The sequence below is a fragment of the Panthera uncia genome (assembly GCF_023721935.1).
Source record: "Panthera uncia isolate 11264 chromosome C1 unlocalized genomic scaffold, Puncia_PCG_1.0 HiC_scaffold_3, whole genome shotgun sequence".
Lineage (NCBI taxonomy): Eukaryota > Metazoa > Chordata > Mammalia > Carnivora > Felidae > Panthera > Panthera uncia.
This window is the reverse complement of record NW_026057584.1, coordinates 38,878,559-38,896,436: the sequence shown is the minus strand read 5'-3', so window position 1 is coordinate 38,896,436 and position 17,878 is coordinate 38,878,559. Positions and strand designations below refer to the sequence as shown.

At 37.4% G+C, this 17,878-nt stretch overlaps 1 protein-coding gene across 2 annotated transcripts in view; it reads right to left on the bottom strand.

Annotated features, from left to right (window-relative positions):
* DNAH7 (dynein axonemal heavy chain 7) overlaps positions 1 to 17,878 on the bottom strand; it is a 267,164-nt gene that overhangs the window by 231,909 nt on the left and 17,377 nt on the right. Inside the window, exons 3-7 of one of the 2 annotated variants that reach the window (XM_049615226.1) lie at positions 14,273 to 14,335; positions 10,618 to 10,726; positions 9,732 to 9,879; positions 1,526 to 1,613; positions 34 to 214 (exon numbers count right to left, since the gene is read on the bottom strand). In XM_049615226.1, coding sequence (XP_049471183.1) covers positions 34 to 214; positions 1,526 to 1,613; positions 9,732 to 9,879; positions 10,618 to 10,726; positions 14,273 to 14,335 — 589 coding nt within the window. Of the gene's footprint in view, positions 1 to 33; positions 215 to 1,525; positions 1,614 to 9,731; positions 9,929 to 10,617; positions 10,727 to 14,272; positions 14,336 to 17,878 lie in introns of those variants that run through there. The other variant, XM_049615227.1, reaches the window with a different exon arrangement.

The following is a 17,878-nucleotide window of genomic DNA, read 5'->3' as shown; positions in this document are numbered from 1 at the left end:
CATTCGAGTTAGAAAACAAAAATACTGATTTACCTATGGATTTTTTTACACTAAGAAGATAATCTTCTCTCATTTCATCAGATAATGCAAGTATGCTGTTAGTGAGGACTTTTAGATGTTGGGGGACTAAATTCAATACGTGCTCTAGCCAAGAATCTTCCATTGGGGCTACATGATCTGTATCAATTCCATGGTGAATATAATAGTAATATCTCTGCATATAGAAGATGGAGAAAAAAGATGGGTTTAGTCCTATAATGAAACAAGTGTGTTCATCAAAAATAAAACTAGTGAGAAAAATCAAAGTTTTAGGAAAACAAAGTATTTACAAATCATAACAAAGTATTTTGTGCAATTCTTGGAGGCACTATTGGAGATCCCCTAAATTTAAAAAATACATGATGTTTCATGAAAATTAAAGCTCTTACCTCAGTTGATAACTATAAAATATCAAGTTATATTACCAAATATATAACATACTAAGCAGAACCCATTCTGAAGTAGAATTTAGTGCTTTATAAATATGTAAAAGTGTGGTAAATTAATTTTTCTTCTTTTATTATTGATAATCAAGGCCATCTTACAAGCTGCAAGTGAACCAGTATCCCTACACATTAAGCTCAGAAATCTATGACAGGATTTAGGAAACTTCCAATTGGCTTATTAATCGTCCATATTATAATTTTACAGCTGCTATTAAAGGTGTACATAAAATATTCATTTTAGGACATAATAGGATTTCTCTAGCAATGGACATTCAACTTTGATATATTTTCGCTAATTTTTACATGTCACTTATGAGAAAAAATTTAAAACATCAAAATATTTTTTCAAAAACACTCTCAAATTAGTAATGTTAAAGTCTTTGACGTTTACGTTTAAAACAATTCTTCTGTATTTGAAATACTAGAAGAACTGTATTTCTAAAGTAAGTTAATATGCTTTGTGAAGTGTCCATTATATAACTAAGATAGTTTCCCATAGAAGAATAAAGACACATAAAAGACTGAGGCTCATTTTAACAAAGGGAGCAAGTAAACCGGAGATTCTTTAATTGTGGTCTTAGGTGGCAAGGGAGACAATGATCTTAATCTAATAGAACAGATTAACACATATGAAATTAGACTTGAATCTTTTTTTTTTGAAGTTTTTTTTTTTTTTTTTCAACGTTTTTTATTTATTTTTGGGACAGAGAGAGACAGAGCATGAACGGGGGAGGGGCAGAGAGAGAGGGAGACACAGAATCGGAAACAGGCTCCAGGCTCCGAGCCATCAGCCCAGAGCCTGACGCGGGGCTCAAACTCACGGACCGCGAGATCGTGACCTGGCTGAAGTCGGACGCTCAACCGACTGCGCCACCCAGGCGCCCCTGAAGTTTTAAGTAATCTTCACGCCCAACGTGGGGCTCAAACTACATCCACAGAGTTCCACAAGAGAGGAGCACAGAATAATCTCAAAAGTATAAAAGTATCTTCAAGTGCTTCCTTTACATTCAATGATAGCGACAAAAGACACAGCCCATTACCAAGATGTCTTTCTCTATTGCAGAAGTGGTCAGTTTGGGAAATGTGCTTTCATCAGGGCTAGCTGAGTCTAAGACAGCATCTTGTTGCCTAAGAAAATGATAAACACACTATTCAACTAAACATGAAAGGCAGTCAGAATATACATTAATGGATATATAGCTGACCCTTGAACAACTCAACTTTGAACTGTCCAAGTTCACTTATACATATTTTTTATTGTACAGTGTTGTAAATGTATTTTATTTTTTTCTAAGTATTTTCTTTAGCTTATTGTAAAACTACAGTATATAATACACATTAAAAATATGTGTGAAATGACAGTTTATATTATAAGGCTTCTAGTCAACAGTAGGCTATTAATAGTCAAGTTTTTGGAGAGTCAAAAGCTATACACGAATTTTCAACTGCGGCGGGGTCAGTGCCCCTAACCCCTAAGTTGTTCAAGGGTCAACTATAAAAAAATCAGGACCGTTTCCTATTAAATCATAAGAATGAGCTGTTGAACATTTTATTTATAATGCACATAATACATATTTGTTTGATACCACATTCTTCCCAGAACACTTCCTCTTTATTCATAGAGATAGTTACATTGGAAGTGATTGCAAGACCTAATTCAGAGGCTGCATTCTTCTTGATGGGCTTTGCTTATTCTTCCTCATGACTCTAAACTCTCTCTCTCTCTTCTTTGAAATTCTATAGGAGTACTCTTGCAGTATTACTAAAATATTTATAGTTATTTATAAATAAGGGATTTAAAAGAGCACTGATGGAAAATATTATAAATGTAGACACAGATAAATTCTTGAAAAAATCATTTCTCAGATATCTAAAGATATATAATACAAGCTAGCAAAGAGTAACATAGCTTATACATTCCTATGTATTTATTATTGGCTAACTGTTCATTAAATACTACAGGGTTGAGAGCTATAATTCAGTTCAAACTCTATACCAGATACAAGCCTCATTTTGTGACTTCTTCTGGGGCACCACTGTGGAGAAAGACATAGTTCACATCTTCATGAAAAATAACAAGTTGTTCTGGGATGGCTTTAACTTCTTTATCATTAAATGTATCATGCTCTAGATCCCAAGTTCATCTGAGATGGATACAGTTCAGTGATGCTATATAATAAAATATTCCCTCCCACTAACTACCCAGTGAGTGGAGACTGGAGGCTTATTGAACATCTGTCTGAGATACCATACTAAGATAGATACCAGGATGCATCATCTAAATTATTCTGTCTTTTGCAAATCCAGGAGTCAAATACTTTGTGAACTTTATACTCATTTTTTCAATTATATGGATCAGGGAAAAGAGTCAATGCAATAGCTCAGGTAATGTCTTAGTTTAATTCAGTACATAGTAGATGCTTAACAAATGTTTATCAGACATTTGGGAACAAGAATATAAAAGGAGCAGTGGAAGATCTTCAAGGTATTCTACACTTGGAGTGAGAAGGGTTGACTATTCTAATTATAAAAAAAAGTCATCTCATTATTTTGATTATACAGTCAAGAGGTACTAATGCAACAGTAATGGACTTCAAGAATCAGGACATCTGCATGCAGATTCTGCCACCATAATGTATATGATCTTAATAACTGTGTTGTTCATGTTTTTAATGGAAGAAAGTCTCCTGTTATTTACCTTGCTAAACCCAGAGAGTCCAACAAGCTTCATCCTCCGTGTGAGTAATGCCTGCCTAGAAAAGTGCAGTAAGGTCAGGGAAGGTGAGGAGGAAGTTGGGGGCTATAGGGCCAGCTGCACAAGTATTGCAGTCATAATGAAGATCCTTTCAGCTCTAAAACTCTAGGATTCAATCATTCCGTGGCTATAGGCTAAGATTCTGCTCTCTAGAAACAATAATAAAAACTTTTTATTGATCACCTAGTCAGGCCCTCAACATTTTCACATGTTATCTCTAATCCTCACACCTATTGTTAGAAGAGACAGAGAAATCATCACAGATGAGAAACTGAATGTCAGAGAGATTAAATAGCTTCCCCTTTGTGTTTGTTAATTAAATACAAACAACAAGGATTTGTCCATCCATATGTGCTTTCAAACTGTCATGCTCTTTCCAGCAGAACAATATTCCTTTCAGAAATAAATCTAAAGGCGACACTTTACCTGACTAAAGAGAAAATATGATGTACCTCATTTCCTAAAAATGAAAAACCTATATTGATTTTCTTTATTAATTCAATAGAGATATTGAGTCAAGATGGTGGCAAAAACATCCCTTTTTTTCAAGTTTCCTCATGAAAATGGCAGTAATTTTAACCAAGGACTGTAAAGAGACTAGAGGATCATCAGTTGAGATATTTCAACAAATTTCTGGAACATGAAAAGAAGAGAGAAGACAGATAAAAACAGTTGAAAACACCATAGCCCATAACTCATGTAAGAAGACAACCAATCTGCCTACGAGATCCTTAGGAAAGGCTCTAATCTTGGAGTCGGCAGGTACCAAAGGAGAAAATGAGTAGAATGGCTGTAAATAAGGAACTTATTTTCTGAACTTTATGCCAGCAAATTAGACAACTTCAGTGAAAATAGATTCCTAAAAAGCAAAAATACCAAACATGACTCAAGAAGAAATAGAAAATCTGGATATATAACAAGTAAACTAATTGAAGGAGTAATTAATAATCTTCCCACAAAGAAAACTTCAGGTCTGGTTGGCTTCAAAAAGTTCCATCAAACAAGGATGAAATAATACCAATTCTACCTAAACTCATTCAGAAAAGAGAGGAGGTAAAAACACTTCCCAACTCATTTTGAGGCCTACAGCCAAAGACATGACAATAAAAATACAGACCCGTATCATTCATTAATATGGACTTGAAAACCTTGAACACAATATTAGCAAATCAAATCCAGCAACACACAAAAAGGATTGTACATAATGACTAAGTGAAAGGGATGTAAGCTTTAACCTGAAAGGCAGTTACTATACTATACTGAAAGATTAAAGGACAAAAACGAATTCTCATTTCAATGGACACTGAAAAAGCACTGGACAAAAATCCAGCATCCATTTACAGTAACATCTCTCAACCAACTAGGAAAAGAAGGAATCTTTTTAACTTGATAAAGGGTATGTGAAAAACCTACAAGTAACATCCTACATAAATGTGAAAGACTGAATGGTTTCCCACTAAGACTGGGAAGTCCACTATCAGCAATCCTATTTCAAAATATACTGAAGAACCTAACAAGTGCAAAATGGAAAGGGAGAAAGATGGAAGACACTGGACATGAAGTAAAACTGTATTTGTAGACAACATAATTGTATACATAGGAATTCTATGATATCTTTTAAAAAGCTCCAGAACTAGTAAACAAGTTTAGTAAGGTCTTACAGATAGGAGATCAGTAAGTAAAAATCAGTTGATTTTTCTGTATACTGGCCAAGAACAATCCAAAAATTAAATAATTCCATTCACATCAAAAAGTACTGAAGATCTTTTTAAAAGAAGTACAAGACATATATTACAAACACAAGACATTGCATTGCAAGGAGCAATTAAAGAAAAACTAAATAAAAAGTTCATGTTTATGGACTAGAAGATTCAATATTATTAAAATGGCAATCATCATAAAATCAATCTACAAATTCAATACAATGACTACTAAATCCTAGTAGGCTTTTTTTTTAAATTGTTTTTAATGTTTATTTATTTTTGAGACAGAGACAGAGCGCAAGTGGGGGAGGGGCAGAGAGAGAGAGGGAGACACAGAATCTGAAACAGGCTCCAGGCTCTGAGCTGTCAGCACAGAGCCCAACGCGGGGCTTGAACCCAAGAACCGTGAGATCATGACCTGAGCTGAAGTCAGACGCTTAACCGACTGAGCCACCCAGGTGCCCCAAGGGTTTTTTGTTTTTTTTTTAAACAGAAACTGACAAGCTGGTCTTAAAATGTATATGAAAATGCAAAAGACCTAGAATAGCCAAAGCCATTTTGAAATAGGATAATAAATGTTATGGACTTAAACTATCTAATTTCAAACTATAAAGTTTGAGTGATCAAGACAGAATAGTAGTGGTGTAAACATGGAAATATAGACCAATGGACCAGAAACAGAACCCCATATATGGTCCAATGATTTTTGACAAAGGTGCCAACCTAATTCAATGGGAATAGTCTTTTCAACAAAGGGGGCTGAAACATTTAGATATCTATATCCAAAAAATTGAACCTCAACCCTATCTCATACGATAAACTAAATCATGCACATAAATATAAGAGGTAAAGCTGTTTTAAGAATAAACTAAGAGAACATAGAAAATCTTGTGACAGAAAAGGATTCTTAGATATGACTCCAAAAGCATCAACCAAAGAAAAAATTCATAAATGTGAGCTTCATCAAAATTTAACACTTTCACTTTCCAAAAAATACCATTAAGAAAATGAAAAGATAAGTCACAACCTGGAAGAAAATATTTTCAAAAGATAGATCTAATAAGAGACTTGCATAGGAAATATTTCAAGCACTTGTCCAATGCATTAGTAGAAAGATAAACAACCCAATTTTTTAAAAGTGGACAAAAGATTTAAACACACATTTCAAAGAAATTATATGAATATCAAACAACCACCAGAAAAGATGCCCATTATCATTGGTCATTAGGGGCATATAATTTTAAAGCCATAACGAGATAAAATAACACATCTACTAGAATGGCTAGAATAGGCAAAACAAAACAAAAAAAGTGTGGACAAGGATGTGGAAAAACTAGAAACCTCTTCGTACACTGCTTGTGGGATTGTCAAATGGTGTAGACACTTGGAAGACCGTTCAGCAATATCTTTAAAAGTTAAACATATACCTACTATACAATCATTTCTATAATTTGGCATCTAGCCAGGAGAAATGAAAACATATCCACAAAAAGACTTGCACTCAAATGTTCATTCATAGTAGCACTTTCAAATAGCCCAAAACTACAAAAATAAACAAAACGAATGGATTAAAAAAACATATTCTAGGAATCCGTTTATATAAAATTTTAGAAAAGATAAAACTATAAAAACAGAACACAGATCAATGATTGCCTGGGGCAACCAGTGGTAGAGAGAATTAACGGAAACAGACAAAATTTTTATGGATGATGAAAATATTCTAAACCTAGATTTTGGTTAAGGTTGAACTGTAGAAATTTACTAAAATTCATTCAATTGTACACTTAACCTTGAGGAATTTAATGGTATGTAAGTTATATCTCAATGAAGCCGTTTTTAAGCCTCTCTAGAAGGCTTTGAAAATAAAATTGTTCAGGAAAAGAAAGACAGGTTGACAGAGTACAAATACAGAGTGCAAATAAAGTAATGACAAATAGAGTGATGTAGGCTTCTCATCAACAATGATACAAGTCATGGTGGCTACAGTTGATAGTACTCTATTATATGACTGAAATTTGCTAAAAGTTGAACTTAGGCGTTATCACACACACACACACACACACACACACACACACACACAAAAGGTGAAGATGTGAGATGATGGATGTGTTAACTAACTTGACTGTGGGAATCCTTTCACAATATATACGTATATTCTCACATCGTACACTTTAAACATATTCCAATTTTATTTGTCAATTATATCTTAATAAAGCTGGGGAAAAACAATACATAAAATAAAAATATTAACCAATTTTTTTGTCTTTTAAAGTTTAATTATTTTGAGAGATAAAGAGAACACGTGTGTGCAACCTGAAGAAGGGGCAGAGAGAGAGGGAGAGAGAAAATCCCAAGCAGGCTCCATGCTGTCAGCACAGAGCCCAACACTGAGCTCGATCCCATGGACTGTGAGATCATGACCTGAGCAGAAATCAAGACTCAGACACTTAACTGACTTAGCCACCCAGGCGCCCTGGCTAATATTTTTCACCCAAAGTTTTCAGATATAAGGTAAAAATTGCAATTATCCTTTCATTTTGTAGCCAGCTTTGTCATTAATTCAGGGGTAAGGACAAAACAGAGACCTTTACAGAGATGACTGTCTCAAGTTAATTCCCCGTAGATTCTCACTGAAACAACTACTGAAGGATGAACTTCAGCAAAACAGAAAATGCACCCAGAAGAGTACAATGCAAAGGCAATTTTCCAAGAAATTAGAAAACATGTTAGTAAATCTCAGCGTTAAGAAAAAAAGTATGCGGAATATAAGGACCTGGTAGAACTAAAATATTATAAAAATGTTAGTAGAAATAAAATGAAGAATGATCACATGGAGAATGCCAAGGAAAGTTTAGAGCTAAGTTAGAGCAGTCCAAGATCCCTTTGTGTTATTCAGGGGCAAGACAGATAAAATTGAATTTTAAACGTTAAAAAGTATAAATTACAATATGTGGTTTTAAATATTAGGGTAACCAGTGGTGCCTGGGTGGCTCAGTCGGTTAAGCATCCAACTTCAGCTCCGGTCATTATCTCAAGGTCCGTGAATTCGAGCCCCGCGTCGGGCTCTGTACTGACAGCTCAGAGCCTGGAGCCTGCTTCGGATTCTGTGTCTCCCTCTCTCTGCCCCTCCCCTGCTTGCACTCTCTCTCTCAAAAATAAACATTCAAAAATATTAAAAATAAATAAATGTTAGGGTAACCACTGTGTTTGATAGCTTTTAAGCCAATAGAAATAAAGGGAGAAGAGAGAAAATTCAATTCAATAGAAAGCAGAAAAAAGAAAAAAGAAGCAAAGGCAATATAGTAAATATATAGTAAACACAAAGTACAAAATAAATTGGTAGAAGCACACATGTATATGAAATGCCAACAACTATAAATGGGATTAAACATAATACTAAAGTATAGAAACTCTAAGATTGAATTTCAATATATCTATCCATATCCTATTTATAAAAGGCATAACTAAAAAATGACATAAAATGACTAAAAAGAGACTACTGTTTCTTTTACTACAACAACAAAGATAATCTGAAAAACCTCCCAGTACCATTCTATAAATGTTGGAGAATATGGCACGTTCCTTTTGAATGCATAGATGAGCTCACAAAAAAAAAAAAAAAAAAAAAAAAAAAAGGAAATACTCAGGAGAAAAAAAAAATGGAATGGCAATCATCAAAATCCTGAGGCTACATTTATGGGGTCCAGGGCCCTGGACTTTAAAGCCCATGTCAATCAGGAGGTGAGGAGATGATTCCATAGGGCTGAGTGAAATGAAGAATTCAAAGTGAGGCCCCTTGTGTGAAGCTAAAACCCAAGACCAGCTCTATCCTCAAGCAGATAAGGACCAGAAGTGACAGGCACAGGAAGTTGTGTCAAGAAAGATCATCTGTCTTAGCCAGGATGCTGGGCACAGAAAAAGTTGCTTCCAAGACTTTGTAAGCTACCCAGCCCATGGTTTGGGGTTTTGATTTCACACAGTTTGTGGAATGCAAGAGTGCTTAATCCAAAAAAGTGGGCCAAGCTGGTAAGATCCTACGGGCAAAGGCAAACTTCAAACAACTCTAGCAGAGGTGCACACCTGCAAGCCGGCTGCACAGGGCTCCCCCAAAATCCCTTTGCCAGCCCACAGTACCCACTGTCCCCCTTTCAAGGTGGCCATTCAGCCACTAAAGTACCACATGGGGACAGTAAAACAGGAATCTGTGGGCAAGTTACTTCCTGCAACGTCTCATGAAATTATGTTCACAAATGGCAGCTTGGGTGCCTAGAGAGTCATAAACAAAGAGTGTAGCAGGCATCTAGCAAGAAGCAGTGAGGAAACAGGTAAAGAGGCACTAGTGACTTAAATCTGCACTGCTCTTCTAAGCGGACTTACAACTCAGAACTGGCAAGCCCAGCCCTGCTCACAAGGCTGATCGCTTCACCCCAATTCCTTGTTTTTGTAGACAAGGAGACCCCCAACACCACATTACCTGAGCAGAAGAGATGGGGGTGGGAGGAAACCCACACCTTATCTTCCACCAGCCACGGTGGCCATGACCGGAGCTCCCAGACATTGTGCTCCCTCAGCCAACATCAGCATTAACATCAGTACCTTTTTCGTTTGTGATATTTAATAAGTGAGACACACTTCATAGGGTTAAGCTCAGTCTTTATTTGTACTCTGACCTCACTCCAACAAGGCTTTGGGGCATCCTTAGAGATGCATGGAATTGTTATACTTTTAGATAAAGTTACCCGGGGTTCTAACAAGGTTAACACATACTGCTTAGCTTATAGAACTTACATAATGACATTAACAAGAGTGCTTCTAAAGTTTTCTCGTTCTTTATGTGGAAATTTGCTCTTGGATTTAGAAGTAGATGGTCCAGCATAATTATCCTCCATTTGGTCTAGTATTTTGCCCTTTTTGCCAAAATGTTCCATGTATTCAGCTTGAATTTTTTTTTTAAAAAAGCATAAGTTAGTCATCTAAAAAGTAAGCTAAAACATTTAAGTGGTTAGAATAAAATGCTAAAGCAACTTTCAAGAAAAAGCTACACACTGTAAGTTCTCAAGTTACCGTAAGTACAATTACCTTTCTTTCAGTCTTAGGAAGTTAAACATAATAGAAACCTTTGACTATTTCAAGAATATTCATTTATATTTTGATTAATATGCTAATAACTCTAGTTTTCAATTAATTTACATAGAACCTTCTTAAAATGAAGATTAAAAATATGATTAAAATAACACAAAACTATCTCAAAATTTAAAGAACCATGATGAAAAAAATGTTAATATTCAATGTAATCAATCTGAGGACTCAATAAAATAAAAAGTAAAAAAATATTAAAATGACTAATTTGGAAGCAAAATTTACAACTTCTTAAAATTGCTCTCAGAAAAAAAGGCTTTCATGCAGAGGCAAATTCTGACTACAATAAATCAAAGTTTTAACATAAACACCAATTCTTAAAATATCAGCTTTTATAGCATTTACAACAGCCTGAAATAATTACGAACTGGAATCAGTTATTTTACAAGGGAAAACATTTGGGATAAATTTTCCTACTTGACATAAATGTCATTTCAGTTTTACAATTTCACTACTCTCAACTAAAATGTTGTACGATTTTTTTTTTTCCCCTCTAGAGAATTTCCTTAAGTCTAAGTTGGAATAAAGTTCTTACCATAGGACTGTTCATTTTTAACGCTAAACTGTTCAGGAATCTCATCAGCCTGCTTTACAGTCAAATGGAATGACGGAGCTGCCTGCTGCCACTGGGGCTTTGTGCTCACCTGGAACAGGAAATGCAAACAGCATTAATCAACAAGGTCAGAAAAAAACAAAACAAACAAAAAAAAACACTTTTTTTTTTTCATGAAATGCAGGAGTATTTATAAGCACAGACATTTTCTCAAACAAATCCGGACATCTGGAAAGAAGGCACACTCCACAGCAAACCTTGTTCAAGCCTGTGAATGGCTGTGGCGTGTGACATTTGGGAGACATTACCAAAGGCTCTGATGCTAGTTTGATGCGGGCATCTGTTACATAACACTAGGGTGGGCATTCCGGAGAGCCTCCTCCCCTCCCCCCCCAAACATTGGCAAGTGATTTTTAGGCCTTCCATTTTAATGAGAGGGACTCTCTGCTGGGCTCCAATGCTAATGAGCTTCTCTGCATTCCAGCTCCAAAAGATCTTCCTGTTCTCATAGCTTTAAGCAGTTGTCTCGTACTTCGGCAACTCACGGATTTATTCCACACTCGAAGGCAGGGTTCATATATTCTTATACTTAAAAGACGTAGGCAGATCTCATAAAAGAGGGAGGAAGGCTAGTGATGATGGCTAATTGGCACTCAGCTTCAGTGCTGGGGAACAAGAGAGGCTGGTGGGGACTGTGGCAGACAGGAAAACAGCTAGGTCTTCTAAAAAGACAACAAAAATTAGCTCAGGCCAATTACTGCAATACCAGAACACAGACCCACTGCTGCTGGAACCTAGGACTTATCGAGAAACCCAGATGGGTGGATTTGAAAGTAAAATACACATTTTACAGACGACAGAATCTCTATCTTCCTCTCGGATCCAGACCACGTTGATAGAAAGCCCATACTTGCACGGGCTTCTTCCTACTTTTTACTCTCTGCAATCCTTACTCCTGCTCCCAAATGAACTTATTTCTGGCTCTTCTTTCGCAGGAAAACAAGCTAAGGCAACTTAAAGATCCATGCTCTTCCATTCTGACTGCCTTTCCATTCCTTTAGTCTCATCTTGCTCCATAAAGGAATTAATATTTGTGGGGGTGCTATGAGTGAGGAGTGCAGAGAGGGTGAGAAAAGACAAAACAAATTTAAAAACCTGCTTTTTTTTTTTTTTTTGAGAATGGGAGTTACCAGTGCTGAGTCACCCTTGATTTCAACTACAGGGATCTCTAGAAGCATGAAGCCTTGTAGTGAAAAATCATTCTAGGTCTTAACTACTGCTGGAAAATTTCATCCAAGTGTAAACCTTAATATTCAAATGAAAGTACTTTGCTGTTTTTTTTTAAGTCAATGGGTTTATAAGAACATCTCTTGAAAATATCATTTTCCTTGTAACATATAAAACACAGAGAATGCTGGAAAAAAAAAAACCTAAGATACATATGAACATAAAACCAGGCTTAAAGCAGCCAACAAAAGTGTTGTAGACTATTATATGCCACTAACAGGAAAGGATTATTATGCAACTCAGCCAGTGAATAGTAAATAAGAAAATTTAGGTTTACACTTCTAAACCCTCTATGCTAACCAGACACAATGAACTCAGGATAATATTTTTTTGGAGGGGGGGGTTAAAATTTGTTGAGTTTTCAAAAGAAAATGTCTATTTTATTTCAAGTCTTGTCTTTTAAACTATAAAATCTACAATAGATTTTGTAGAACTAGGGAAAGCATTCCATGGCTGAATTTTACAGAACTTGGCATGATACTCCGGTGTCATCCACAAAAACATGTTTTATAATTAAAATTTGTGTTTTGGGGGCACCTGGGTGGCTCAGTCGGTTGAGCATCCGACTTCGGCTCAGGTCATGATCTCGTGGTCCGTGAGTTCGAGCCCCACGTCAGGCTGTGTGCTGACAGCTCAGAGCCTGGAGCCTGTTTCAGATTCTGTGTCTCCCTCTCTCTCTGACGCTCCCCCATTCATGCTCTGTCTCTCCCTGTCTCAAAAATATATAAAATAAAATAAAATAAAATTTGTGTTTTGTAGGGGCACCTGGGTGTCTCAGTAGGTTAAGTATCCGACTTCAGCTTGGTGATGATATCACAGCTTGTGGGTTCGAGCCCCACGTCAGGCTCTGTGCTGACAGCTCAGAGTCTGGAGCCTGATTCAGATTCTGATCTCCCTCTCCCTCTGGCACTTCCCTGCTTGTGCTCTCTCTGTCTCTCAAAAATGAATAAATTTTCAACATTTATATTTTGTAATATTCAAAATCTTTCATTTAAGAACATTAACTCTTAAGTTTCCCAGGTGAAAACTGTCATCCATTTAAAATTATCAGGAATCTTCTGTACATAAAGCAACACAAATTCGGGGCGCCTGAATGGCTCAGTCAGTTGGGCGGCCGACTTCAGCTCAGGTCACGATCTCATGGTCCATGAGTTCGAGCCCTGCGTCGGGCTCTGTGCTGACAGCTCAGAGCCTGGAGCCTGTTTCGGATTCTGTGTCTCCCTCTCTCTGACCCTCCCCCGTTCATGCTCTGTCTCTCTCTGTCTCAAAAATAAATAAATGTTAAAAAAAAATTAAAAAAAAAAAAAAGCAACACAAATTCAATTTTATAATTTGTTTGTAGCTTTTAAATTATCTTTCAAAAAAATAATCTTTAGATAAACCTCGAAAGCGTTATGCTAAGTAAAGCCAGGCCTCAAAGGACAAATGTATGGTTCCACTTACACAAGCTACCTGGAGCAGTCCAACACATAAAGACAGAGAGTAGAATGCTAGCTGCCATGGGCTCAGGACACAAAGGAGATACTGTTTAATGGGCACAGAGCTTCAGTTTGCAAAGATGAAAAGCGTTCTGGAGATGGAGGACGGTGATGGACGCACAACAATGTGAATGCCCTTAATGCCACTGAGCTATGGTTCAATTAAAAATAGTTAGAATGGTAAGTTTTTTGTTAGGTGTCTTTTATCACAGTTAGAAAAAAATACTGTTTGCATTGAACCTCCACCTAAATCCAACTTCCAGAGGTCACAAGGGCACAGCTCGATGGCATTAAACTCCACATTACTAGCAAAGTCACTGGTAAAATTTATTACAGTGAAGCATATCATACCCAGCACTTACCAAATGAAAGAGTCTACGAACTGCCTCTACCATAGCACATTGATAATCTAAACATAATAATTTTTAAAAGGATACCAAGATCTAAGGACTCTTCTGCAGCATAGTGTTTCAGTGCCGGAAGATACAGCTCAAAGAAACCAACTCTTCTCATTTTCAAACACAGGAACTGCAGCTCACAGAGATAAATGATCCTTTCAGATACTAAAGCCATTACGGACAAAGCTGTACCCTGAGACCTCACTTCCTAACTCCAATACTGATAAACTTTCTGCTAGCCCATCTTGGAAATTCTTTTATCCGGAATATTGAAATACTCTTGACATACCAGGAAATTATAGCTTACAGTTACTTTAAGATAGTTATTTTTCCTAATATGTGTACCTCATAGAATTTCTCCAACAGAAAATAATCAAATGGAGACCAAAATTCAAAATCTGATGTTCAGTTACTTATTTACAAGTTTGAAAGACATTTTCAAAATGGCAAAGATCCAGTATATAGGTAAATTACCGTAGCCAACTGGGGTAAAACTCTTCCTGGGGTCTTGCCTTTTTCTTTGCTGGCTGACTTATCCTGCATGAAAAATAGGAGGAAAACTGTTCACTCTTAATGGCACAATTGATTCACTCAACCAATTTTACAGAGGATCTACTGCAAGGTATAGGTCATCAAAAACATTCAAAGACCAACTTTAAACTTCTCATCATTTGTCTTAGAGTGACTTCCTTTGTAGCAAGGAAAGAAAGAAAGGTGGTATCCCACAATACTTAGAAAGCTTCAAAAAGTGTGCAAAACTTCTTACCCATCACATCTACTTTTGGGAATTTACTTGAACCCAGCCAGTGTCCAGGGCTTGCTCAGCTCTACCACCCTTCTCTATCACTAAAATAGCACTTTTGTTCTATTGACAACTGTGGTGTTCCACTTCCTAAGGTAACGACGCATTCGGGTTAATGTGCCCTCAAGTTGCCGTAAGTCACATTTATACTTTTCGGGGAAAAGCATTGCTATCCCCTTGGAATAGAGGGGAAGGGCATGGTAGGAATGTCATCTACATAATGAAAAGCACTGTGGAGAACGATCCTTTGGTCGGTAAAACAGGTAGGAGTTGTGCCTCAGCCACTGATCGATTTATTGCCTCCCCACTTCGAATCTATGTTTTTTAACCTGCTTTGTGATTCCCAAGCAGGACTCTATCAACATTTCTCCAGCTGGCCCAACATTATAGAGGATTCAAAAGAACACTAAGAGAACTTTTCTTCCTGGTTCCAGGGTTTTTCCCCCTGTTGCTCCATGGAGTGTCTGTCAGTAGTCAGCATCCTTTCCCCTGGGCATCTTCCCAGCCTGTGGCAGACACCCTTCAACAGGTTTCACTGACATCCCTATAGGCATCTTCCCAGGAAGTTTCCCTTACATCATAAAGGGAGACATCATTTCAAACTTTTTAGCATGCAAGTAGGTGGTCTACTCAACTCCCAGCCTGCAGCATCTCTGCAAACATCTTTGCCGCCCAAGTGGGCCACAGCCAACCCCTCCCCAAGAGGTCTTAGTCTAAGCTTTGAGGAAGGGATGGCTCTTCCAAGTTTCTCCCTTGACCACTCTGCCTTAGACATAGAAGGAGTGGCTGTTCCTTATGTCTATTCTTCTATTCTTGAAAGCTATGTTGTCTAAAACAGCATCCACTAGCCGCCTGCAACTATCAACACCTTTAAATGTCACTCATCTGAAGTGAGACATGTTTCAGAGTGTATGTTTGGGGCGCCTGGGTGGCTCAGTCGGTTAAGTGTCTGACTTTGGCTCAGGTCATGATCTTGCAGTTTGTGAGTTCGAGCCCCACATCGGGCTCTGTGCTGACAGCTCAGACCCGGGAGCCTGCTTCCAATTCTGTGTCTCCCCCTCTCTCTGCCCCTCCCCTGCTCATGCTCTGCGTCTCAATAATAAATAAACATTAAAAAAACAAAGAGTATATGTTTAAGTATATATTAAATATATACTGGATGTTGAAGTCTTAGTACGTAAAACAAGAAATAGGATTAGAATATATTTTATAATGATCATGCTATGTGTTGCATATTTGTTCTAAGAAGTTTACATGAATTATCTCATTTAATTCTCTTTAAAACTCTAAGGTAGTGTGCCACTTTTGTGCATATTGTATAGATAAAGACTCTTTATAGGACATCTTTGCCCCTACAAAGCACACAGTCTAGTTAATATTAAAAACTATATGCTTTCATCCTGGAAGGGAGATGGTGTAGAGCAGAGTATTCGCAGACAGTTTCAAAGAGGGAAAGGATGAAAGCCAAGCCTTGAGGCATAGTTGGATCTCCACAGAAAAGGACAGCAATGGGCTTACTGAAGACAGAGGGAACATTCATGAACGAGGACTTGGAAGCTAAATGAGTACATCAGGCTTAGGAGAGGACATTGGGGTCAAAGGTAAAGGGACTTGGCCCAACCGAAGTGTAAAGTATAACCACTGTCTTATTGCACAATGATTTACCGAACACCTACCATGTGCTGGGTTTTCTTTCAGACACTGGATCTACAGTCACTGACAGGACAAAGCCTATTCCTTCTTGGAGCTTACATTCTCGTGGGTATAAACAGCCATTTCAGAAAAAAATCATTATATATAATATATATTATATACATATAATATATATTTTATATATTATATATAAGTAATACATAATAGACATTATATATTATTATATATATAATGTAAGCAAGTAATAAGTACAATGGAGAAAAATAAAATTGGGTAAAGAGATAGCAAAAGGTAGAGAAGTGCTAAGTTAGATGGGGTAGTGAGACCACTTTGTAGAGGTTTTGTTTGAGTAGGAACCCAAATCAAGAGTGAGGAAAAGCTGGATGGGGGGGGGGTGCTGCTATATTATGAAGCATAAGTGTTTGGGGCTTGACTGGCCTGGTTGGTAACAGAGAGCCACTGTAATCCTCTTGAGGTGACCTCAAGTCCCAGTTTGCTGGGACAGTCCCAGCATATAGCTCTTTCCCAAGCATAATTAGTAGGAATTTCACTCTCAATGGCATCTCAGTTTGGGTGATAAATTCTATTTTTATCTTATTTACCATACAAGGCCATTCAAAGGGATTTTTTATAAATGGTCCTTACAACAGTAAACAAGATATACAAGGAGGAGACTAGAGTTGGCAAGGAGAATAATTTAGTGGTTTTTAAAAATAATCCAGGCAACAGGAGATATGGGCCTTAATTTAGAGAAAATGCTAGGAACTGACGGTCACCATAACCTTCCCAGGACATGGTCTGATCATACTGCTGCCTGCTCAGAAATATCAGAAAGCCCCCTATTAAAGCAGGCACAAGTCATCACCCTGGTTTTCAAAGCCTCCTCAATACGCCCTGAACCACATCATTTCCCAGCTTCTCTTGGTTACTCTGTAGCCACAGGACTTGTGCTGGCCCATGAAATGTGAGCACTGACGTGTAAGATGTGTAAGAGCTGCTGTGCCTTCTCTACTCTCCCGCCCCTGCTACCTGCAGTGAGGGGACCCCATGTTCACAGTGGCATAGGTAGAGGGTGGAAGGGGACTCTCTGACCCACATCAGACTTCATGCAAGGAAGGGGCAATCTCTGTTGGGTTAAGTCTCTAAAATTTGGGGGTCTGGTAGGTCAGCTGGTAATAAATATGCTAACAAAGAGACCCATCAGTTTGTCCCCTCAGTACTTCCTTGTTACAGTCCAGCTCTTTCTTCAAGACCAAGATCAAAAAAGTTTAGATTTTCTTTAACTCCAATTGCAAGTGGTCTCTTTGAATAGGAATAGCACTCTTTTGGTAATTCGTTTATTGTTTAAACCCTGCCTGAAATAGAATGTGTGTGTGTGTCTATCCTGCTCTCCCAGCCCTTCATCCCACTCCATCTCAACCTACTAATTCAGTCTTATAGAGCTGGATAAATGGGTTTTAATTTTAACTTTATCTTAGAAACAAAATTGGTTAACCAAGCCCCCCCCCCCAAAAGTGTAACTAAACAAAATTTTAAAAAATGTTTAAAAAAAGAAAAAAGTTGCAACGAGCTTCAAACAGTATTTACCAAAGTGCAACATCAAATCAGGTGAATATCCAGTGCTG